The following is a 26544-nucleotide window of genomic DNA, read 5'->3' as shown; positions in this document are numbered from 1 at the left end:
GCAACTGTGAAGTATTATGTAAATATAAACTATTAATTTTGAAACAATTATTGTGCTTACTATTATTATAATTTTCTGGTTATTCAGAGGAATAGAGTAGTAGTGTAATATACTAGGCATTCACTATGGGTTCAGAACAATCAGTTTCCCCATCTTAAAATTGACATAGATAGTGTGTTTCTGGTTGCAGGGTGGGGGCTGGATATTATTAATTTCCTTATATGGAATGCTGAACTGGAGCTGAAGATTGGAAATGGTAACATGAAGACAGAGCCTGGAGGCATTAGAATTAGTTTCCTGGAAAACATAAGAGAATCAGGAGAGCAGAATGACAAGAGAATTGGGTCATATTTTCCATGTCATACTGTCTCAAATTTCGAGAGTGTAAACCTGGACTTTCAATATATATTCAACAGAAAAAAGAAAAAGAGAAAAGAGCAGGAGTCAGGAAATGTAGGTTCCAGTCATGCCTGTCACTATGTGATCTTGGGAGACACTTTATTTCTCTGACAGCAGTTTCCTTCCTCTCTATAAAATGAGGAAGCAATCAGGAAATCAACATATACAACAACGACAATGTGAAAAAAAATCACCAAAAGACAGGCAGACTCATTAATGGCAATGACTAACTTGATCCTGAAGAACAGAGGATAAAACATTCTCTGTACACTTAGTAGATAGGTAGGCTTCTAGGAGTACAGAATATGCTGTCAGACTTGGTGACATGGGTTAGTTTTTATTTAGCTGTTTTCATCTGTTGCAAAATGAAATTCATTTGTATGGAGGTGGATATCAGTAAAGACTAATAAAAATTGATAAAAGGCATCAACAAGTTTTGGAAACTAAATAAAACATAATAGAATAATATTTTTAAAACTATAAATCAAATGACCCCTTTTAGCTCAAAAACAAGAGTCACATGGTAACAATCATTGATGATCCTTTTGCCATATAAGATTATAAAACATCAAGTAGATGCTGCTCTTTTTTCTTAACTTTTCTTTTAGGAATTTGTGATTTCATTAATATGGATATATTGAACTGATTCAGTATCCATCAGATTCCATCCCTTCTATTACCTAGTAGATGATTTCCTCAATCAGTCAATCAACAAAACAAATCAAAACAAACTAATAATATAAATAAGCTGAATATATCAAAAACCAGTAACTGAAACAAACATTTGTGAAGTGCCTACAAGGACCAAATACTTTTCAGATGCTGATTTCAAGAATTGCTGGAGTCATGAAATGATTAGCCTAGAACCATTTGGTGTTGGTGAGCCTCTCCACCTAGAGTTGGGGTAATCTTTGAATGCCCAGTCAATTGTTGAGCTTTTCAGCTTGGTAGATTCTGCCAGAGCTTGGGCTCAGCAGTCATTGTTTTTCAAAGAGCATAGTAAGTCTCAATCATGTTGCAAGATCAGAAGATCTTGTGAAGAAAACACAATTTGTAATTAAAAAAAATATTAAAAGGCAATGTAATTCTTTTAAGAATGCTCCATTAACTCTAAAAGCTCTGAATCTTGAGTTAAGGTTGGAGTTTCAATACTGCCAGACTACTCTCTGACCTACCTCCACATCACTGTGGTGGTGTCTCCGGGACCCCCATCTTCCCTGGTCTGATGTGGTCCACCTCAGCTTTATCAAATCTATTCTACTCCCAGGTACACAATTCTTTGTTATAATTAGGCAGGTAATTCTGTTGGAACTTGGGAAGGACACAAGTTTGTTTTGTACAAATGCAACAGTGCAAGTACAGAGTCATTAAAATGTCACACACACACACATACACACACACACACACACACATGCACATACTATTGGAAGATATCCAATCTCATTTCTAATTAGTTAGTGTTGTGCTTCCTAGTCTCTGTGCTCTGGGACTTATACCCTGGAGATAATGGCCAAGAGCATGTTGACATTGGTTAAATGGAATATAACATCTTTCCATTTCAGTTAATAGAGAATTCTTGTCTCTACTAACATCATATATTTTAAATATCGAGGGTACCTTAGAGATCATCTAGTACAATCCTTTTTTTTAACCATTGAGTTTTCATTAATGTATTTAATTTTAAGTTGCATGGTAAGATAAAAAGAGTTACAGATCCATTCTAATCCAATGCAACAAAGTTTTACTAAGATCCTTACAAGTGCAGAGATCACACTTAATCCTGTACGGTAGGATATGTGAGTAGGTAACACATTCTGAAACCAGGAACTCTGAAAAATAATTGAATACAGGATGTCATCAAAAAAATCTACAAGCAAAAAATAAAATAAAATAAATAGACTGGACATGTGGCACCAGGTAGGGATATTGGAAAAATACCCTCTATGCTATACTTGTGATGTCAAAAGAAAGACCTCTATTACATTGCATGGATTCTCTCCTCCTATTGTCCCGACCTCACGGGGAAATAATGGGTTGACATGGACAAAAGGTGTGCAGTTTGGGCAAGTATAGATAATCTGAGATGTTGTTTGAGGGAATGTAGACATCATTTTGAATACAGATCCATTTTTAGAATATTCATGGAATTGCAAAAGAAAATAGTTTGTGCTCCCAAGAAGCTTTTAGTCTACTGGGAGAATAAAACAAGAAACATGAAAGAAAAAAATCCACCTAAAAAGGAGAGAAAAATACAAATGAAAACAATTAGAAAAAACAATGTTTAAAAAGTGATCGTCTAGCAACTTTTTTATAGAGACAAAAATTAACTGGTAACTAACAGATGAGGAATGGTTCAATATGTTGTGTTACATGAATGTGAGTAATTACTATTGTGCTGTAAGAAATGAATGATTTGACTTGAATGAACTAATTCAGAGTAAAGTCAGAAGAACCAAAAAGATGATTTATAATATGTCAATATTATTAAAAAAATATAAAGACCTTTACAAACTGATGAAGAAGGAAATGAATAGAATGAGAATAATTTATATACTAATGAGAATAATGCAAAAACAAACAATTTTGAAAACTGAAAGAACATTGTTTGATCAATATAATAATCATTTGTAATTCCAGAAGACTGATGATGAAACACTAAATCCATGCCAGAAAGGAAACACCATTTCCATGACAGATTTTGCTTTACTATCCTTATGTGTTCTAAGAAATTTATTTTTCTTTTCTTTTTTTCCCCAAATGAGGTTCAGGGGACAGGGAGAAATAATGAATTTCCATTAATCTAAAAATCTAGAGATGGAATGGGCCCCAACAAGACCTCTGCGTGGGCAGCTGATTGCTAGGAGATGTTGTTGCCCACTTAGCCAGGTGTAGAAACTTTGGATCATGCTGAGTGTTTTAAAATGAGATTTCAGCTGAAGCTTGTTAATTTCAACCAATGATTGAAGGACACTTTCCTTGGGTGGAGACAACCCTTGTCTTATAAATATCAGCCAAGTTTGTCAGATCAGAGAGTTCCTTAATGTTGTACTTGCTTTTAGGATAATGAAGTCCCTTTTTCAGAGAGGTGAGTCCGCATCTTTTGATTATTTTTACCTATCAGTCTTTCTACTGTAGATGGGTATTACAGATCCAGAATGTTGTTACAGAATCAGAATCACTTCTAAATAAGGTAATTATATTTTTAGTTTTACATAATGATTTTATTTCATTACATGATAGCTCATGAAGTGGGAATAACATAAATAGTTGTAATATAAAAACAAATGATATCAAAAAATTTAAAAGATGGGAGTTATATTTATAACCCTATATATAACCCTATGATTCTGTCATTTGCTAAATATTCATAGGATTATAAATTAAAAGGAACAAAAGCTTTGTGATTTAATGCTAATGAAGATATGGTAACTTGGCCACCTAATTTTATAAGGGCTTTTCTGCTGTCTGAGTTGGTTTTAATTTTCAGAGTTGTGGTTGGTGTGTGAGGTCTTTCAGTTTTATGGCTTAATTCAGCCTTTTTTCACAGAAATTTTCCCATAGTTCATTCTATTCATCGTAATTTCCTATAGTCCTATAATATTCCTTGATCAGTGAATCCTCTTCTACCTCTTAGGGTCTCCTAGTTCAAGTCTAATCACTTAATAGATGAAGAAATTTGGAAAAGAGGTATAATATCATGGTCAAAGTTATGTGATTAGAATGTGACACAGATGCAATTTGAACCCAAATTGTGCTCATTCTCCTATATCACCTCTTCATTCATATGAATGGGTCAGTGAATGAATAAATAAAAAAGCATTTAATACGTGGCTATTTTGTGTGAAGCACAATGCTAGGTCCCAGGAATACAGATACCAAAGTCCTTCAGCTTAAAGAGTTTGTATTATCATAGGCAAAAGATTTTGGATGAATTTGAGAAATGATGAATGGAACAATTTCAAAACTAGAAGGAACATTAAAGATCATCTGGTGTAATGCTTTCCTTTTTAAACATTGATTTTTTTGTTATTAATATATTTAATTTTAAATTCCACTGACAAATAGCAGCATGCTAAAATATGAACAATTATAAATACAATATGATCCAGTGTTAACAAATTTTTGTTAAGCTCCTAAATATTAGTAAGCTTGGGTTGCTATTCCCAAAACAAGAGGTAGAATGGAAGAGGAATGGAAGTTGAACTGTGTGTGTGTGATAAAATGGGTGAATAGACATCTGTCTGCCATGTATGTTTGTGATAGAGTTTCTGGAACTAGTTAGATCAATTCCTATTCATTCACCAATCAAATCCATGTACATGGTGAAAGAAGACTACATATGCTCATTATGCATGTATTTTTATATGTATATATCATGAAAATATCTATATATATACATCATACATAAGCATATATATGTATATTTACATGTATTTCTACATACATACACACTTAGGTGCTTAGGGAAGCTAGATGGCAAAATGGAGTACCAGGCCTGGAGTCAAAAAGTCCTGAGTTCAAATTCAATCTCAGATAGTTACTAGTTGTCTGATCCTGAACAATTCACTCATCCCTATTTGCCTCAGTTTCCTCATTTGTAAAATTAACTGGAGAAGGAAATGGTGAATCACTCCAGTATCTCTGCTAAGAAAACTCCACATATGGTCATGACGACTAAAATGATCAAACAATAATATATACATGCTTATATACATAATATATTTGGATCACATAGACTTTATATATTAGAGAAATTACTTAAACCTAAGTCTTCTGGACTCCAGCATTAGCTCTCTACTACCTCATTGTGTCTCTTTATATTCTTTAATTTATGCAACTATTCCCCAGTGATTGGGCATAGAGTTTGCATCTGTTTTTTAGTTTCTTCTTTGCTTTTACAAATATGGTTACCAGAACAATTGCTTAACCAGATAGGTCTTTTCCTCCTGTTAATAACATCCACAGGAGACAATCCTAATAGTGTAGTTAATGAGTCACAGGACATACATGCAGTTTTGTGATTCTTATTGTATAATTCTACATTGCTTTATAAGAATATTGGTCCATTTCTGAACTTCATCAGCTTATGAAAAGTGGATCATCTTTTCCACTACACATTAAATATTATATTTTGTAATCTTTTATTATTTCAATCAATTTAATGGGTGATTATTCATATTAACCAATTGTAAACATAGTCAATTTTTTTCTACATGGTATTTCTCAAGTTATCAGTTATATATACATATATTTAAATAATTAGATTTTTTTTTCTTTTTTCAGGAACTGCTTATTTATGTCATTTGTCACTTACCTAATGGAGAATGACTCTTACCCTAATACATGTGAATTGGTTCCTTGTAGATTTGAAATCACACTTTAAACAGAAACTTTGAAAACAAAGGATTTTTTTCAATATCCATATATTATGAATGCATTGCTTCTAGTTGTGCAAAACTTTATTTTCCCTCTAATTTAGTCTTTCTATTTTATCTCATAACATCTATTGTCTGAATTGATTAGTTTCTTCCAGTGTTCTGAGGTGTAAGAAATACATCTTTATAGTCTTATCTAACTTTTTGACTGTGTGAATTTTTACATGTTTTTACATGTTGCTGGCATATTTAAAATTTATTATCTTTTTACATCACCTCAGTTTTTAGTGATTTCTCCCTCTGATTTTTGTATTACTTTGAACATAATCTATATTTTTGTGCCTATAAGAATATCCCATTGAATAACATTACCTTGCACAGAGTAGGTTTATCCTTGATGAAGATCTATATAAAATAAAAAGCTATAAAATAGTTTTTATTTTCAAAATATATGCAGATAGTTTTTAACATTCACCCTTGCAAATTTCAAAAAAAAAACCTCAATTTTTCTCCCTTCTTTCCATGTAATCCCTTCCCTAGAAGTAATCCAATATATATATAATTTCTCAATAAGTATTTCCACATTTATCATGCTGCACAAGAAAAATCAGATAAAACATGAGAGAAAACAAAAAGCAAAAAAACAACAACAAAGGTAAAAATATCATATTGTGATCCACATTCAGTCCTGACAGTTTAATGGAGATTTATTTAAATGAATCTAATTGAATTACTGTGCTATGTATATAGCATAAATTATGAGAGTTAACCCTATTTTATCCCATGTATTAGAATTAAGATTCTTTGCCAAGGCATAATTTGTATTCTATTCATTTGTATTCTGTAGTTTTTGTTTTTCCACCAATATTGATTGGGGGGGAGGGGGAGGAGAGAAATTTTTCTTTCATTATTTTTTTTTTAAAATTATGGCATTTAGAGTAATTTGTTTCTTACATTATCTTTTATCTTTTCTGAGAGATCAACAATGTTATTGTTTTCTGCTCCAATTTTCTCTAAAGGGTTTTGTTGAATAATTCATTTCCTTCCTATTTGTTGTACATTAATTTATCAAGTACAAAACTACAGTAGAAATTTAACTTATTTTTTATATAATTTATTTTTTACCAATCTACGTTTCTATTTTAAAAATCCAAGTCTTTGGTGATTACTGATTTATAATTTAATTTGGGACATTGCAATGAATTTCCTCCATCCCTACTTTTCCTTGACATTCTTTCACATGCATTTAGCTATTATTTTATCCAATTCTTTGAATACTACTACTATTATTTTGGTTGATATAGCATTAAATTAGATTCTAATTTGGACAATATGGCCACCTTTGTTATTAGTGTAACTTAGCATGCATATTGAATATCTTTGCAATTATTTAGTTCCATAGTCAACAAGCATTTATTAAATGCCTACTATTTACCAGGCCTTCTGATACTGAAATTTTCCAATTATTTCTTTTTTTTCCCCCCACTGGACTTCCAATAAATTTTATTATTATTTTATTTGGTAATTATTTGAAAGGGTGTTCACCAATTTTTCAAGTTTTTGTAGTGACAATGTTGTCTAGTAGAGCATTTAATAAGGCCAGGTTGCTTAGCTTCATTTCCTATCTCTAATTGTGTATTCATACTATGTGATCTTGGACAAGTCATTAAACCTAGATCTAAATGCTTTAGGTAGCTAAGACAGAAATCACAATCTTTGAATAGGAGAATTTCCTCATCTAGATGCTCCCTATACCACTGCAATCTCAGATTCAGTATTTATTTTTAATAATCTTGAGAACAGATATTTTTCTTCATGCCCAATGTATGAAAGGTTCTACCCTTTCTCTATTATAAATGATGATAGATAGAGCACCCAGCTAGAATAACTCATGAAGACCTACCTGACTCAGACAACTTTCTAACTGTGACTACAAGTCAAATCCTTTAACTTCTTCCATGTCTTAGTTTTTAACCTTTTTCTGTCTTATTTGTTCCTAATTTGCATGCCAAATATTTTTCCTGAGTAGAGTATCATCTTTATCTCTGTTTGAAAATAGTTGATAAAGTAAGAATTACTTTTTGTTTGTTTCAAAGGAATTTCTTCACCATGAATTCCCTACATCAATGGAATCATAGGTCCAGAAAAGCTAGCCCAGGATGCTTCTATTACTGTTCATGCCAGCCTCTAATCCCATGTGACTGAAGATACTTATGCCCTTGTGCTATGTATTTAAGATGCAAATCTTGATGCCCAACTTTGAGTGGGCAAACTAAGAAAACTTCGATTGTTTGCCGAGAGATTTTGACTTGGGTCTCTTTTCTAGTACACCTATTCCATTCCTTCCTTCTTTCACTTCCATAATCTCCATGCTCCTCTCAGAAGCAGAATTTCAGATTGAAACCTGAATTTTGAGCACCAGGACAAGATTATATGCAGCTTGATAAGATAATTCTACTCTAGTATGCACATAATCTGAGATCCAGAGCCCAGACTGAGTTTACAACAAATGGGTTCAATCTTGGATGACTTTTGCACAAATTCATCAGTTTGAGTCCTTTCACTAGATTTCCTTTCAAGAAAATAAATATTTCTTTAACATATTTAACATATATTGGTCTACCTGCCATCTGGGGGGAGGGAGGGGGAGAAGGAGGGGAAAAATTGGAACAAAAAGTTTAGCAATTGTCAATGCTGAAAAATTACCCATTCATATATCTTGTAAATAAAAAGCTATAATAAAAAAAGAAAATAAGTATTTTTCTCATATCTTTCTATACAAAATGGGAAATGGTTCCTCAGTAACCATGCTGGTATTCAATGAGACTTTGAATATGACATTTCACTTAATCTAAATTTTGAAAAGGAAATGACTCATTCTTCATCCCATCTTGGTACATTCCAGTTAAACTAGTTGACTTGCTGTTCCTCACAATGATATTCCAGCCTATATCTCTACTTTTGTATAAAATATACCTGAATTATTCTTTCATCTTGCCTCTTAGAATCCTTATATCCCTTCAAAGCTCAAATCAAAGTCATCTCTCCATCCAAGACCTTTGCAGATTTTGCTGAGTTGTTTGAATTTCCCCCTGAAATATTGTGTGTGTGTGTGTGTGTGTGTGTGTGTGTGTGTGTATAGTGCCTATGTATAAATACATACTATTTGGATGTATATGTCCCTGAAAGACTATAAACTTTTCGAGGGCAGGGACTGTTTCATTTTTCTCTGTATTTTTGGATCTAGCAAAGTTTGAAGTTCTTAATATAGCAGTTTTTTTAATGAATTATTTTTGGTTTATTGATTAATTAATTGTTCCAGAATTCCTCCAACAGCTCAGTTAGCTTTGGTTCCAGAGTTTTTGCTTACTCCTTTTCGTTTGAGAGTTTATCAATGAATTTGTTTCTTCAGAGAGGCTACATGGATATACAGTTCTCCTTGCAGATAAGTATGTCCCCATCTCTGTGAAATCCATCTCCTCTTTGAGCTTTTCTGGTTCTTACTCTTCATCCATTAGCCAGTGGAGTCAGAGGACCTGAATTTGTATTTTATATGTTATTATCTGTGTGATCTGGGTAAGCTACTTCACCTTTATGGGTCCCAGCTTCTTCATCCATAAAGTCAAGGAGTTTTATAATATGATCTCCAACTATAAATCTATGATCCTCTTTTGCAGATGAGGAAACTGAAGCACATAAAGGTGACAAATCTCATAAGTGTGGCACTTTCTTCACTGGAGCATATAACCCTTCTATGGCTTTTCATTCCAAGCTGTTGCTCTCCTTGACTTCCAAACTATCCAAATCAATCATCCCAACGTGTTCTATATCCTTTTAGTCCTTTAAATATCCCAGGGCTTCCAACATCATATTGAAGCTCTGTCTATTGTTTTTCTTTTTTGCTATATATATATGCCCTCCATCTTTCCTTCTCATATGGCTTTTATGATGCATTTCACAGTAAATTTATTACTATTAATATGCTGTAGATCACTTGTTCTCACTTTACATCTTTTGTTCAGTGAAACTTTGTTCCATATGCTATGATTTACAGTCATAATCTCATGAAAAGAGAAAAACAATTTTTTCTTTAAGGAAGTGGGCATTGGAAGCACTGTGTGGTAGTCTTCAAAATCTCTGATCTCATTGTCAAAGGGATTCTTTTCACAGTGATATTTGCCACTCATTCATCCTTCCCCAGCCAGTGAACTGTGTCTATCCAACATGTCTAGTCATTATATTAAGTTGTTTTTTTTTTTTTTTAACATGGGGTCCAAGAGACATAGATGGATAAATTTGAGGTCTATCAACTTGTTTTTAAGTTTATAAGCATATCTTAATATAATTTGTTTCCTTTGTGACTCTATGCTTTTTATTTTATTATTAAAAAGCATTATTCTGAACAGGGTAGTCTATAATATTTATAGACTTTTTTTAACGTGGGGTCCAAGAAACATAGATGGATAAATTTGAGGTCTATCACCTTGTTTTTATGTTTATAAGCATATCTCAATATAATTTGTTTCCTTTGTGACGCTATGCTTTTTATTTTATTATAAAAAAGCATTATTCTGAGGAGGGTAGTCTATAGATATTACAGAATTTCCCAATGGATTTATGACATAAAGTAAAAAAAAAAAAGCCTCTTCAAAGTGTTTCATTATTTCCTCCTCTGAGAAATTGGTAGGGCTGCTGGACAGATGGTTCTAGAACTTCATTATCCTATTCCTCACCCACATACCTGTCTGAAAAGAGGAAGAGCTCAGAACTTCTGGGACTATATCTTGGCTCCTAAATGTCTCAGCGACCTTTGGCACATTGAAATACATTGTTTTACTGAGAGTCTAATATTTGCCTATTTTCACGATGTCCCCAATCTAGATATCTTACAAATGGCAACTTATTGCATCAAAATACTCTTGTGACACTTGAAGCAATTTTACTTGCATGTGTAATGCAAGTTATCTATATCTTTATCTTGATCACTGTACTAGGTGAAGATATCCCTGGTAGAGGGATTCTTCTTGTGGATATGTGTCCTCCACATATCCTATGTGGAGTTTTAATGCTGAGCTTCTTAGTTAATTCTCTTTGATTGTGTTCTTGCTTCTTGATCTGAAAGACCACTGGATTTTTCCAGTAGGTACTGTCTGGATGTTCACCATGATATTTCTGCTTTGCTTATTGCTTACTCCTTGCTTTCAGACAGATGGCTAGGCTTTTGTCACCTATTCTTATGGATAGAGCCTTTATATAAATGATTTATTATTCTTAATCCCATTACATAACTGGATTACCTTTTCAGGTCATTGTTCTCTTGGATGTCATTAGGCTGTTTCTTGCATCCTTGAGCAAATTGGTGAATGGTCAGAGTCCTGGGTCTGGAGACAGGAAGACTTAATTTCATATTTGATCTCAAGCTATGTGACCCTAGTCAAGTCACTTAACCTGTCTGCCTCAGCTTTCTTATCTGTTAAATGAGAATGATAATAATACCTACATCTCATGGTTGTCAAAAGGGTCAAAAGATATTTGTAATGTGCCTTGAAAACCTATTTTTATGTTACTTTCTGAATATTATCATTTTCTAAATATTCTATATGAAATAAAGATCCAATGAAGTTGTCCATAATTATTTCAAAGAGTGTGACACAAATATTCACATTGGAAGAAAGCCACAAAAGTGAATGTAGAATTCCTATTTAGATTATGAAATATAGTTGGAAAACACCCATTACAGCTGATACAGCAGTACATTTATCTTCGTCAAATTTGGCAAATGGATGATAAACTGGGCCCCAAATGAATAAGATCATATTATTTTAGGAAATTATGTAGTGCTTTTAATAATCCTAATTTCTTCCTTAAACAAAAGCCCATGTGTTTGAAGTCAATATTGTTCCAAAGATATTATGTGGTTGTAATCATGGAATCCCATAATCTCCAAAAAATAAAATCTGTGGGTCACCCAAAGCCCAAGAGAGAAACACAAAGGAGAGGCTACAACTTACTTCCAAAGATTAATCTACATACTCTTTGAATGCTACTCTACATTCGCCAACACACATATGAACGACTTTTGTGTCTAGTTCACAAAGAATCATTGGACTTAGCCCCAGGTACCTATGGGAAAATGTTTCAGCTTGCTAATACATAAAGTCTCTATGAAAACCTTTTTTCCCCTAGTACCTTTTTCAGAGCAGCCTTGATTTCACTGTTTCTCAGGCTGTAGATGAGGGGATTCAACATGGGGATCACCACTGAATAGAACACAGATACAACTTTATCTCGGCTTAGTGAGTAGCTAGAACTGGGTCGAAGATACATGAAAAGGGCAGTGCCATAGAGAAGGGTGACTACAGTTAAGTGGGAGGCACAAGTGTTGAAAGCTTTGTATCGGCCTTCAGTAGAGTTGATCTTCAAGACAGCAGCGACAATGTACCCATAGGAAATGAGGAGGATGAGGAAAGATGTTCCCCCAACAGTGATCACCACAAGGAAATTAATCATTTGACTGAGAAAGGTATCTGAACAGGAGAGAGCTAGGACTGGGGGGAGATCACAAAAGAAGTGATTGATAAGGTTTGGGCCACAGAAGTAGAGCTGAAATATAGAGCTCGTTTGAATTAGGGAGCTCAGGAAACCTCCCACATAAGCCCCAACTACCATCTTGGCACAGAGATCTGGAGACATGATGGCTGTGTAGAGCAGTGGGTTTGAGATGGCAGCATAGCGGTCATATGCCATAGCAGCCAGAAGGCAGCATTCAGTCAAACCTGTGCCAACAAAGAAAAAAAACTGGGTAGCACATCCCACAAAGGAGATGGACTTCTGTTCCTTGAAGAAATCTGAAAGCATCTTGGGGGCAACGGAGGAGGAATAGCAGATGTCTATGAAGGACAGGTTGCTGAGAAAGAAGTACATGGGTGTGTGGAGATGGGAGTCAATTTTGATCAGGATTATAAGACTCAGGTTCCAGGCTAAAGTCACCAGATAAATTGCCAAGAAGGTCACAAAGAGGATGATTTGAAGTTCTGGATGGTCTGAGAATCCCAGGAGAAAGAAAATAGTCACTGATGTGCTGTTCTTTTCCTTGGCTATGGGCATATTCCCCAGGAACCACAAAGATAGGAGGATTCCTAGGATAATGATTAAAGGTGTTTTTAGCATGGGATTGTGATACTTGCTGAAATTTATGATCTTCCAATTTCATGTAAGGTGTTGTTGGACATCCTTTTCTGTTTTGATGATGACCTTTTTCCATTGGGCAAGGGAAGAAAAAAATATTGATACAGGTCAAGTTTATATGACTAAGGAAATCAAAGGCTCATAGACTCAAGAGTTGGAAGTTACTTTAGAAGTGATATAATCCAATTCCATTATTTCACATATTTTAAACTGAGACCCATATCAGCCATCTTTGATGTATTTGATTCATACAATTAATTAAAAGTTGGGCATTTGGGGCAAAGAGAAAAATATCGTAGGGGTTTTATTGATCGGTGCAGTTGATACACAGCTTACCTTTGCTTGACGCTTGCAAATTCTTACCTGTAAATGCAAACCATTGCCAGCTGGGCCAGATGGTCATAGGAATTTCCTAGATCCTCACATTTGGTGTTTTTTCTCTCCTGATTCCATCCATGCCTCTTTGAGTCTATCCCTTCTCTTCTCTGGGACCCTGCATCACTACCATTTAAAACAGTTCCTTGCTTCTGAGTCCAGGGTTCTATTCCCCACCTCATTCCCTTAGAGTAGTAGTTCTCAAAGTATGGTCTAGAGAATCCTGGGGATGTCTGAAACCCTTTTAGAGGGTCTACAAATTCAAAAATAGTTTTTATTTCCAATATGGTAAATGTCTATAAATATAATCCAGATAAACAAAAATGCTTTGGAGAGATCCTCAATAATTTTTAATAGGATGAAGATACTGAAAATGAAACTTTGAGAACAGTGCCTTAGAGGGAACACTCTTCCCATAGTTGGCCTCCTCAGTGCTTGGCATCAACTCCATCTCCTCCTTCTCCTTTACCTTACCTCAAACTTCCCAAACACAGCTGTTAGAAACAGCTTTTGGAGTTTTCAATACAGGGTAACAAACTATAGCAGAGGCCAGGGGATCAGAGAACAGGTTCAAATTTTAGCTGCTGCCACATCTGGGAATCATGTGGGTCTGTGCCTCAGATGCCATAGCCAGAGTCATTGGTCTCATGATTGTCCTCAAAGGAAACCCCAAATCTGTACCCTAAATACCACCAAGAGGGGCACAAGAAGAGAGACTGCCCATAGTAGGGTCAACTTTCAGGACAGAGGTTTGGTCAGGCTCTCCCTTGTTCCATCACAATGGCCAAAGTCAGGGTAACTCTGGATGGGGCAGATAAGTCCATTGAATTTCTTTTGACTTTATAGGAGCCTTGTGGTTTTTTTCTCTGCCTTTGTACTCCAGGTTTTCCATCCACCCCTCCCCTCTTAGGGTGATGGGAATTGAAGGGAACTGTTTTGAGGCCTTCTCTCTGCCTTGTTAGTTTGGTGACATGTTATTTAAACACTCTTTTGTTATCATTTGCTCCTGTTCTACCCCCTTTTGGGGGCATGACAATGGTGAAATTGGGGACCCAACTTTCTCAGATCTCCTTGTGCTTTTTTGTGCTTCCTTTTAGGCACCCTGAATTCCCTCTGAAATCTGGGAGGAAGTAGATTCCTCTGTCTGGGATTCAGGAATCCCTGGGCAGAAACAAGATCTCAGTATGCTCCCTCATGGGCTTCAGTACCCAATAAATCCAGAGGCCAGAGAATGATTGAAATCTCTGATTGAAACATTTCTTAAGCATCTCAGAGCTATTAATGAGACAGTTAACTTCATAGGCTTCTTAGTCAATAAAGTTTCTTTCTCTTAGGCCCACATTGCCTATCAATCTGTTAAGTGTTTGGACCATGAATTAACTTCCACCTCCTTTTCACTCACAGAGGAGAGGAAGTAGATGATCTTGTTACTTCTTGAACTCTCCCGAAGAAAACTAACCTGATCTCTGCCCTGGTGTTAGTCCAGCCTTATTTAAATAGGGAAAGGAAAGCAGGTTATTCTGTGATGAGTCTCAAGAGCATCTTGAAGGCTAAGCCACTCTCCCTGGGACTTCTGTCCAGAAGACCAAACTTGTGTTTTTTTAAGAATTTGAAAATTTGAGAAAGGAATGAGAGTGAACATCTATATTGACTCTAAATATGCCTTTCATGTCTTGCATGTCCATGGGGCTATATGGAAAGAAAGGGGACTTTTAATGACAACAACAAAAAATCCCCCCATTAAATATTCAGGGAAATTCTACAATTACTGCAAGCTATCTGTAGACCTAGAGAGGTTTGTTGTGTTTTGTAAAGGACACCAGGAAAGAGATTCACTTCATGTAAAGGGAAACAGCTTTGCAGCTTCAACCACTGTGCTGCTGCCCAGGTGCCCCCAGTGACACCTTTGATTCCCCAATTCCTACACTCCCTGAAACAGACCTTGGCTAAAGAAAGGGGATACATCTTTGCCTTCTGGGTGGTTTCAAACATCCTCAGGCCAGCCTCTAATCCCAGAGGCCAAACAGTGGAGATTTCTTTTTTGCTTACACCAACTACTCACTTGGGAAAGAATTCCCTCCAATCCCTTGGGAAACCTATTTTCACTGGTCAAACAATTATACAGGTCTGTCTCATTCTAGCTTTCTTTTTGTTGTTGTTATCCTCCACTTTCTCCAAGATAACTATTTTTTCCCCCACTTCCAGACTCCAGGCTATGAACTTCCCAATCTAATACCACCTGTTACCTAATTCTAAGATTCACTATTCACTCTATGCTCCTGTTTCCATCTTTAAGTTTCTCCTCCTCAGTCTGAACTTGGCTAGGAAACATCAATTATATATCCCTTGTCAGCCTGAAGCAGCTCTAGAAGATGAGTTCATCACCCTTTGCCCCAAATGAATTTGGGTTTCAATTGCTTGAGGGGGGAACAATGAGGTATGAGAGTAGCAATTCCTGAGAAATCTGAAGGCCTTGGGAGTGCCACAAGCCATGCTGGCCAATCTGTTGGTCAGTAAACTGTAGAACTGGATGAGAATGACCCCATCCCATCACCCCTCAATTGTACCTCTAAGCCCTCATATAAGCATATTAACCTAATCTTTGTTTCTCTTTCCTATACAATTATCTCCTTGATTCTGACTTTGCTAGATTCTCTTGGAACTTTAGCTTGCTTTAATTGGTGTGACAATTATAATAAATCTTTGCCCCTTAACTTGGAGACTGTGTGAATTTTTTTCACCAAACCCATGTACCAGGGAGAAGAGGCATTGTATAAGTTCTGTAGATGGCATAGGACAAACCTCTACACCAGTCATTGTCATCTGCTTGTAAAGAGATATCTGTTTTAATAAAGCAGCTTGAATCCTAGTTTCACTTATTTAAAAGAAACTTATTACATGTCCATTGCATATAAAGCTGTACTAGTCAAAACTGAGTGTTGGTGAAATTAAATGCCATTCATCTATTATAGAGAAACCTCATGAAAGTAATTGCCATGGAAAGCTTCGAGGCTGAAATATGCTCCTTATCAGGAAATTCATAAAATTTCCTTCCCCTCATTTTGAGAAGGGGGAAGGAAAAAAGAAAGGAAAAGGGGAGTGGGGAAAATGAGGAAATAGCAACATGGCCCACCTAGAATTGGCCAGATGGTTCCCAGGGGACAGCTACTACTAATAGCAAACAGCTTCTATTCAGTTGGTTCAGTCATGTCCAGCTTTTTTTGTGACCCCCATTAGGGGTTTCCTTGGCAAAGATAAAGCCTTTGCCATTTCCCTCAATTCATTTTATGGATGAGGAAACTGAGACAAGGTGAAGTGAATTGTCCAGGGTCATGCAGCTAGCAAGCGTTTAATGATAGATTTCAAATTAGGTCCTCCTGACTCTATGCCTGATATTTTATTCACTTCACCACCTAGCTGGCACATAATAGGTATTTAATAAGTGACTGTTGCACTGAAACAAATCATATTGCCTTACACTTCTATTCTTTCTTCTCTCACCATTTTAAATATATAACATTTGAATATTCTGCTCTCATGTTTAAGTCACCAAATACATAACCTCTGCATAGCCTACATATCCTCGAATCTTGTATATCATTTAGAATTATGTGATCCCTAGCCAACCTTCCTTTAAAGATTTATGAAAAGATGAAAGTGTTCACTTTTGGTTGTTTAGGGTCAGGAGAAAATAACCACCTGCCAAGTTTGAGTTTGACAAGTGGCAGAGGGGATTGATCTAAATGGGGACCAGCTTGGGAAGAGGGATCTGAAAACCAGAAACTAATCCTATAAGGATTAGTTAAAAGAACTGAATGTACTGAACCAGGAGAAGGAAAGGGGCCCTATGGAACCTAATTAGAAGGAACCTCAGAAGTCATCTGAACTAATACCTACCAAATCCTTTTATATCATCTTGAGTAAATGGTTATCCAAGCTCTCCTTAAAGGCCTGTTGGAATGAGAATCTCTTGTCTTCAGAAGCTTGTTCTATACTGTCAGAATTCTCATCATAAAGAACATTTTTTTTTCTTTTTTGACATAAGACTCATAAGCTACTTCTCTCCAGATCCCACTTAGAGTCCTGTGATTCCAAGAAGAGCAAGTAGAATCCCTTTTTTCGTGACAACTCTTCATGTTCAAAGAATGTTATTCTGAAGTCCCATCCTTCCATCCCTAACTAATCTTTTCTTCCCTAGAGAACAATTAAAATAATTGGAGATGCTCAGATTGAGAAAACATTTTAGAGAACAGTGGATCTTACCTTGGATTTTAGACTCCAAAGAGATCCATGCATAGATTTCCAGTGATCCCTAAATTTGGATAGGAAAAGTTGCATCTTTGTTTTCACCTACCTCTAAATGACATTTAGCTCTTCCTCCAATTTTTTGAAAGTATTCTTCTGAGAAAGTGTCCATTGGTTTTTCCAGACTGCTGAAAGGAATCAGGACACAAATTGAAGAACTTTAATTTGCTAGATCATGGAATTTCAGGATTAAAAGGGCCTTCAGAGGTGCTTTCTCCAAGACTATGGCATGATTCCTAGTCCTCTCAATTTATTCTTGCCCCTTTCTGGATACTCCCCAGTTGGTTAATTTTTCTTCCAATGTGATCCCCAGAACAACACATAGTATTTCATATATTTTCTGACTAGAGTATGATGGGACAATCATCTCTCTATATTTGGACGTGAAACTTCTCCAAATGCAGTCTAAGATTACATTTACTTTTTCCAGCTGTCATCTCATATTGTCTTATATTGAGGTTTGGTTAATTAAAACCTCAAATCATTTTCAGAAAAAACTGATACCCAACCATAATTTTACAGTTTCATGATTTAAAAAATCAAGTTACAGGACACAGATGTTTCCATGAATATAAGACTGAACCTGGAGTCAGGAAAATGAGTTCAAATCTGACTTTAGGAACTTACTAGATCTGTAACCCTGGGCAAGTTTTTTAACTGCTTTCTGCCTCAGTTTCCCTATTTGTAAAATGGGGTTGTTGTGAGGATAAAATGAGATATTTGTAAAGCACTTTGTAAGGCTTGAAGTAATATATAAATGCTAGGTATTATTAGATTTGCCTCTTTTTCTAACTTACCCAAGGCTTTTTGGAGTTTACCATTCTCTCCCAGCTGATGAATGACTCAGATGAAGAACTAAGGCAGGCAGAATTTGTGACTTGTCCAGAGTCACAGAACTAGCAAGTGTCTAAAGCTGCAAGTATGGTAAACTTGTCCCATGCTTTCATTCAAGTCACTGATAAAAGTGTTGACCAGCACAGGACAGACTGGGGGTGTTCTATTAGAGACTTTGTTATAATATAATGCTTGTTGATCAGGGGAGAAATGATCACTGTGAAAAGAGCCTGAGTTGGCATCAGACCTACATTCAGCCCCTGATCTGACACTAATTAACTAATATCACAAGAAAGTCACATACTGTCTCCAAACCTTTTGATCTTCATTTGTTAAATAGTAAGAATAATACTTAGTCTATCTCTCTCAGTTGTTTTGAAAAAAGAATCTTGCAAACCTTCAAATACCATATGCTCAAAGGATGAGTATTCCATGGGGCTGTAGACAATGGAACTGGTTTTGTTGGGTCAACCCTAAAAGGAGGTGGAATGTGGCCATCTGGAAGGAAGAGGTAACCGGTTCTTCTGTGAATTTTCTGGGGCAACTAGAGGATAATGTGACTAGAAAGCTCAACCTGGACTCATCTTCCTGAATTCAAATCTGGCTCCAGACACTTCTTAGCTGTATGACACTGGACAAGTCCTGTTTGCCTCAATTTCCTCATCTGTAAAATGAACTGGAGAACTAAATGGCAAATCTCTCCAATATCTTTGCCAGAAGAACCCTAAATGAGGTCATGAATCAAACATGACTGATTTGACTGAACAATAAAAGCGAATTTCCTACCACTTAAGTAAAAACTTAATGACTATGTGCCCGTGACGTAGTAGAGATGAGTGTTAAACTGTGTAGCATCTTCCTGTTCAGAGACTCTGTGTTTCTATGATTTTGAGTCCCTTTGCTAAGTTGTGAAGCAATTGAATTTGAAACTGGTATCCACAGTCTCTTTGTCCTGGGCTTTTATCCCCACCCAGTGGTATCATCCTCTTTACATTTTCAGGCACCCAATGCCTTCAGACTTCTCCCAAATGGATCCTCATTCATATTGGCAAATTCATATGGTAAATTCCAACTTAGAATGGTTTTATTTTTTCCATATCTATACATCAATATCTATTTTTTGGCTAGAATCAGAGTCTTGATGGTAAAATTTTTAGGCATCAGATAAAAGTTGTAGAGGGATTTGGGGGAAAAGACTTTCCTGATGTTCCCAGAATCACATTTTATAGACTGTGTATTGCCTCAACAACCATTTCTCATTGGTTGCCTTGTCTACCCATAGCAATGCATCTTTAGGTAAAAATCTTTTGAAGAGCCACTTCCATTCTTAAGTTTCTTTTGAATGCAAAAAGACCAGAGCAGTTTGGAAAAGCAATCAGAAGACCAGAAACAAAACCTAGAAGATGGATTGACTTTTGGGAAAAGGCAATTTGAATTGAGCAATAAGCAAGGGAGAAAAGTAGGAATAACGGAAACAAATCTTTATTAAGTATTTACTACCTGCCTAGTACTGTGCTAAGCACTTTACAAATGTTATCTCATTTAATCTTCACAAAAATCCTGTGAAATAGGTGCTAATATTAACTCTATTTTTCAATTGAGGAAAGTGAGACATAGAAGTAAATGATTTGCTGGAGTCATAATTTAAAAACATCTGAGTAACCTACTCCCTGTATCTGTTTTCTTTTCCATACAATTAGGTTAGACTGTTTAAGTTAGAACAAAAACATCAGAATTATATGTTCAAAGATCTTTTCTATCTCTAAATTTTTACATTCTATTTTCTAAAGCCCTTTCCAGTTCTAATATTTCATATCATTTGTCTTAAGACCTTTTGAGGATTGACATTCTGTGTTCTAAGATCCCTTTCAATTGTGATATTCTATGTTCTAGGATTCACTCCATTTTTAAAATTCTGTATTCTGTGTCTCATGATCCAATTTACCATTCAATGTTCCATATTACAAGATTCTTTCTAATTTTGGTCTTATTTTTATTTTTTTAAGGTTCCTTCCAAGTACATTTTTAAGTCAAAAGTATTTTAAAGCTCTAAATCTATAATTTTATGAAATTCTTTGCCAAATCCTTTCCTTGGAGACAGTAGAGGGGTTAGAAGGGCTAAAAGGGGGGGAGGACAAGAAGGTTCATAAAGAAAAATAGATTGGCTACACTCACCCTATTATTCTCGGTAATTGGAAGCCATTGTCTTGATTTATTCTAATTCACAAATTGACTAATTCAGTGTCCTTAGCTACTTTTCATGTTCCAAGCCCTAATGAGCTTTGATGGATCTTCTTATTCATTTATTTATCTACTACTCAAAGTGACTAAGGGGGAGGGGTCCCCTTCCAAGATTTAATCTTTGCTTATTCCTTCCTATTATCTATAGAAACCTATCACTGAGGTCATTGTGGGAGGGTGGTTTAAAGCAGTTGTGGGGGCATGTTAGTTGTTCACCTTCTCCTTAGAGATGTTCCATTATCCTTGGAGACTTTTTTTAAAACGAGACCCAGAAAACACAGCCATTCAAACAGATAAATTTTTAATTGTTCTCAGGGGTGAAAGAGACTCATCTCCTGTACTTTTACAAATGTGGGGGTTATTCACCTCTGTCCCAATGGTCAGGTCCCAGACTCAAGATTCCCCTGAACTGAGATCAGATATATATTGCCTTTTTCGTATAATAGCATTTTATTTTTTCAAATTATAATAAAGACAATTTTTAGCATTTGTTTTTATAAAATAGAGTTCCAAATTTTTCCTTTGTTCCTCTTCTTTTCCTAAACATATTTCCATATTAGTTACAGTTGTGAAAGAAGAAACAGACCAAAGAGAAAAAAAAAATTAAGAAAGCAAAAATAGTGTTCCATCTGCAAACAATCCATCAGTTTTTTTTTCTCTGCATGTGAATAGTATTTTCTATCATGAATCCTTTGTAATTGTGTTAGATCATTGTATTACTTAGAAGGGCTGACATTCATAGTTAATCATTACACAATATTGATGTTTACTGTGTATAGTATTCTCCTGGTTCTGCTCACCTCCCTTTGGTGATACTCCCTTTGTATCAGTTCATACATCTTTCCAAGTTTTTGCTAAAACTTGCCTGATTACCATTTCTTATCACACCACAGTATTTTATTACATTTATATATATTACAACTTGTTCAGCCATTTATCAGATGATGGGCATCTCCTCAATTTCCACTTATTTGTCATCCCCAAACAAGCTGCTATAAATATTTTTTGTGATGAGAGGCATCCCCCCTTTTATGATGTCTTTGGGATGTGGACCTAGTAGTAGTATTGCTGGATGAAAAGGTATGCACGGTTTGATTGCCTTTTGGACATAGTTCCAAATTTCTCTCTAGAAAGGTTATATCAATTCACAACTCCACCAATTGTTCTTTAGTGTTATAATTTTCCAACATGCCCTCTGACATTAATCATTTTCCTTTTCTATCATGTTAGCAAATGTAATAATATATAAGGTAGCACCTCAGAGTTGTTTTAATTTGCATTCCTCTAATCAAAAATTATTCACAGCATTTCTTCATATGACTATAGATAGCCTTGATTTTTCTCATCTGAAAACTGACTATTCATAGTCATATTCATATCCAGTTGATAAATTGAGTTGAGTTGATAAATTTTATATTCTTATAAATTTGACTCAATTCTCTCTGTTATTTGAAAAATGAAACCTTTATTGTAGACATTTAATGTAGATTGTTTTTCAGCTTTCTGATTTCCTTCTAATATCAATTGCATTGATTTTGTTTGTGTAAAAACTTTTAAAAAATATAATGAAAATGATCTGTTTTACTTTTTATAATGCTCTCTATCTCCTGTTTATCTTTCCTTCTCCATGTAACTAACAGGTAGACTATTGTGTTTCTAATTTGATTATGATATCACCCTTTGTGTCTAAATCAAGTACTCATTTTGATCCTATCTTGGTATATAGTGTAATATGTTGGTTAATATCTAGTTTCTGTCATATTTGCCTGTTTCCCTAATAGTTTTTGTCAGATAGTTAGTTCTTATCCCAGAGGCTGAGGTCTTTTGATCTATTAAACACTAGTTTACTTTGATCGTTTACTACTGTGTCTTTTTTTCTAATATTTATTTTTTATTGAACAATCATACTCCAATCAATTCATATAAGGAGTTGTTCAGCCATTTTCAAGTCACTAGCCATATAGAGTTTTCTTTTTTAAAATTTATCTATTGGTTTTCAACATTTGCTTTTATAATATTTTGTTTTCCATTTTTCTCCTACTCTCCCTACCTTCTCCCCTCCCTGAGATGGTAAAAAATCTGCTATAGATTATACACGTACAATTGTATTAAATATATTTCCACATTGGTCATGTTATGAAAGAAGAATAAAAATAAAAGAGGAAAATCATGAGAAAGAAAAATCAACAAAAAGTGAAAATATTTAGCTTTGACCTGCATTCAGACTTCATAGTTCTTTCTCTGGAAGTGAATAGCATTTTCCATCATGAGTCTTTTGTTATTGTCTTAGATCACTGTATTACTGAGGAAAGCAAAGTCTCTCAAAATTGATCATTTGCATAATGTTGATGTTACTGTGTACAATGTTCTCACTTCATTTGGCATTAGTTCATGTAACTCAGGTTTTTCTGAAATCTGCTTGCACATCATGCATCTCTCTTGAGTCTTCTATATAAAGATTGAATTATCTGTTTAGTTCTGATCTTTTCATCAGGAATTACTTAAAGTCTTCTACTGTGTTGAATATCCATCTTTTTCCCTGAAAAATTATGTTCAATTTTGCTGTTCAATTATGGTTGTAATATAAGTTCCTTTACCTTTTGAAATATCATATTCCAAGCCCTCTGATACTTTAATGTAAAGGCTACCAAGTCCTGGATAATTCTGACCGTGATTCCTCTATATATGAATTGTTTCTTTCTAGTCACCTGCAGTATAATATCCTTGACCTGATAAGTCTGGAATTTAGCTACAATATTTCTTGGAGTTTTAATTTTGGGATCTCTTTTAGGGGATGATTGGTGGATTCTTTCAATGACTATTTTGCCCTCTAGATTTTATGCTTTGAGGGCAGTTTTCCTTAATTGTTTCCTGAAATATAATGTCCAAACCTTTTTTTTTTAATTATGACTTTTAAGTAGTCTAGTGATTTTTAAATTATTTCTCCTGGATCTGTTTTCAAGATTGCTTGGTTTTTTTTTCCTTCAATGGGTTTTTATGTTTTCTTCCATTTTTTCATTCTTTTTATTTTATTTTATTTTTTGCTTCTTAATGTCTGATAGTCATTAGCTTATATTTGCTCAATTCTAGTTTTTAAAGGTATGATTTTCTTCAATAAACTTTGTACCTCCTTTTCTATTTGGCTAATTCTATTTTTATTTTTTTATTATAGCTATTTACAATATATATGCATGGGTAATTTTTCAGCATTGACAATTGCAAAACCTTTTGTTCCAATTTTTCCCTTCCTTCCCCCACTCCCTTTCCCAGATGGCAGGTAGACCAATACATGTTAAATATGTTAAAGTATATGTTCAATACAATATATGTATACATATCTATATAATTATTTTGCTGTACAAGAAGAATCAGACTTTGAAATAATGTATACTTTACCTGTGAAGGAAATCAAAAATGTAGGTGGACAAAAATAGAGGGATTGAAAATGCTATGTAGTGGTTCACACTCATTTCCCAGAGTTCTTTTGCTGGGTGTAGCTGGTTCTATTCATTATTAAACAAATGGAACTTATTTGGTTTGTATCATTGTTGAAGAAGCCACGTCCATCAGAATTGATCATCATTTAGTATTGTTGTTGAAGTATATATAATGCTCTCCTGGTCCTGCTCATTTCACTCAGCATCAGTTCATGTCAGTCTCTCCAGGCCTTTCTGAAATCATCCTGTTGGTAATTTCTTACAGAACTATAATATTCAATAACATTCATATACCACAATTTGTTCAACCATTCTCCAATTGATGGGCATCCATTCAGTTTCCAGTTCTGGCCACTACAAAGAGGGCTGCCACAAACATTCTTGCACATATATTTCTTTTGGCACATATATTGCCCTTTCCTTTCTTTAAAATATCTTTGGGATATAAGCCCAAAGTAACATTATTGGATCAAAGGGTTTGCACAGTTTGATAACTTTTTGAACATAGTTCCAAATTGCTCTCCAGAATGGGTGGATGTATTCACAATTCCACCAACAATGTATTAGTGTCCTTGTTTTTCCACATCTCCTCCAACATTCCACATTATCTTTTCCTGTCATTCTAGCCAATCTGACAGGTGTGTAGTGGTATCTAAGAGTTGTCTTAATTTGCATTTCTCTGATTATTAATGACTTGGAGCACCTTTTCATATGGCTAGAAATAGTTTCAATTTCTTCATCTGAGAATTATCTGTTCATATCCTTTGACCATTTATCAATTGGAGAATGGCTTGATTTCTTATAAATTAGAGTCAGTTCTCTATATATTTTGGAAATGAGGCTTTTATCAGAACCTTTGACTGTAAAAATGTTTTCCCAGTTTATTGTTTCCCTTCTAATCTTGTCTGCATTTGTTTTGTTTGTACACAAACTTTTCAATTTGATATAATCAAAATTTTCTATTTTGTGGCCAATAGTGATCTCTAGTTCTTTTTTGGTCACAAATTCCTTTGTGACTTCCTCCACAGGTCCAAGAGGTAAACTATGCTATGTTCTTCTAATTTATTCATAATCTCATTATTTATGCCTAGATCATGAATCCATTTTTAACCTTATCTTGGTGTACAGTGTTAAGTGTGGGTCAATGCCTAGTTTCTGCCATACTAATTTCCAATTTTCCCAGCAGTTTTTGTCAAACAATGAATTCTTATCCCAAAAGCTGGGGGCTTTGAGTTTCTCAAACACTAGATTATTAAAGTTATTGATTATTTTGTCCTATGAACCTAATCTATTCCACTGCTCAACTAGTCCATTTCTTAGCCAATACCAAATGGTTTTAGTAACTGCTGCTTTATAATATAGTTTTAGATATGGTATAGCTAGGCCACTTTCATTTGATTTTTTTTTTTCATTAGTTCCTTTGAAAATCTTGAGATTTTGTTCTTCCAGATGAATTTTGTTGTTATTTTTTTTCTATTTTCTAAAATAGTTTTTTGGGAGTCTGATTGGTATAGCACTAAATAAATAGATTAGTTTAGGTAGTGTGTCATCTTTCTTATATTTGCTCGACCTATCCAAGAGCACTTAATATTTTTCTATTTGGTTAGATATGACTTTATTTGTGTGAAAGTGTTTTGTAGTTTTGCTCATATGGTTCCTGACTTTCCCTGGCAGATAGATTCCCAAATATTTTATATTATCAGCAGTTACTTTAAATTGAATTTCTCTTTGTATTTCTAATTGTTGGATCTTGTTAGTGATATATAAGAATGCCGATGACTTGTGTGGGTTTATTTTGTATCCTGCAACTTTGCTAAAGGTGTGGATTATTTCTAATAGCTTTTTAGTAGAATCTCTGGGGTTCTTTAAGTATACCATCATATCATCTGCAAAGAGTGATAATTTGGTTTCCTTGTTACTTACTCTAATTCCTTTAATCTCTTTCTCAATTCTTATTGCTGAAGCTAGCATTTCTAATACAATATTCTAATACAATATTGAATAGTAATGGTGGGCAACCTTGATTCACTCCTGATCTTATTGGGAATGGTTCCAGGTTATCTCCATTACATATGACACTTACTGATGGTTTTAAATAGATGCTACTGATTATTTTAAGGAAAAGTCCATTTACTCCTATACTCTCAAGTGTTTTTAATAGGAATGGATGTTGGATTTTATCAAATGATTTTTCTGCATCTATTGAGATGATCATATGATTTTTGTTAATTTGGCTACTGATATAGTAAATTATGCTAATAGTTTTCCTAATATTGAACCAGCCCTACATTCCTGGTATAAATCCTACTTGAGCATGGTGTATTATCCTGGGAATAATTTTCTGTAATCTTTTTGCTAATGTTTTATTTAAGATTTTAGCATCAATATTC

At 34.8% G+C, this 26544-nt stretch overlaps 1 protein-coding gene across 1 annotated transcript; it reads right to left on the bottom strand.

Annotated features, from left to right (window-relative positions):
- Positions 1-11936: 11936 nt before the first annotated feature.
- Positions 11937-12881, bottom strand: LOC127541084 (olfactory receptor 5A1). Its single transcript, XM_051966176.1, has one exon. It carries the CDS (start codon positions 12879-12881, stop codon positions 11937-11939), a length of 945 nt encoding a protein of 314 aa, XP_051822136.1.
- Between the last annotated feature and the right edge of the window lie 13663 nt (positions 12882-26544).

The sequence above is a fragment of the Antechinus flavipes genome, chromosome 6, assembly GCF_016432865.1.
Source record: "Antechinus flavipes isolate AdamAnt ecotype Samford, QLD, Australia chromosome 6, AdamAnt_v2, whole genome shotgun sequence".
Taxonomy (NCBI): domain Eukaryota; kingdom Metazoa; phylum Chordata; class Mammalia; order Dasyuromorphia; family Dasyuridae; genus Antechinus; species Antechinus flavipes.
This window is presented reverse-complemented; position numbering and strand designations above follow the sequence as displayed.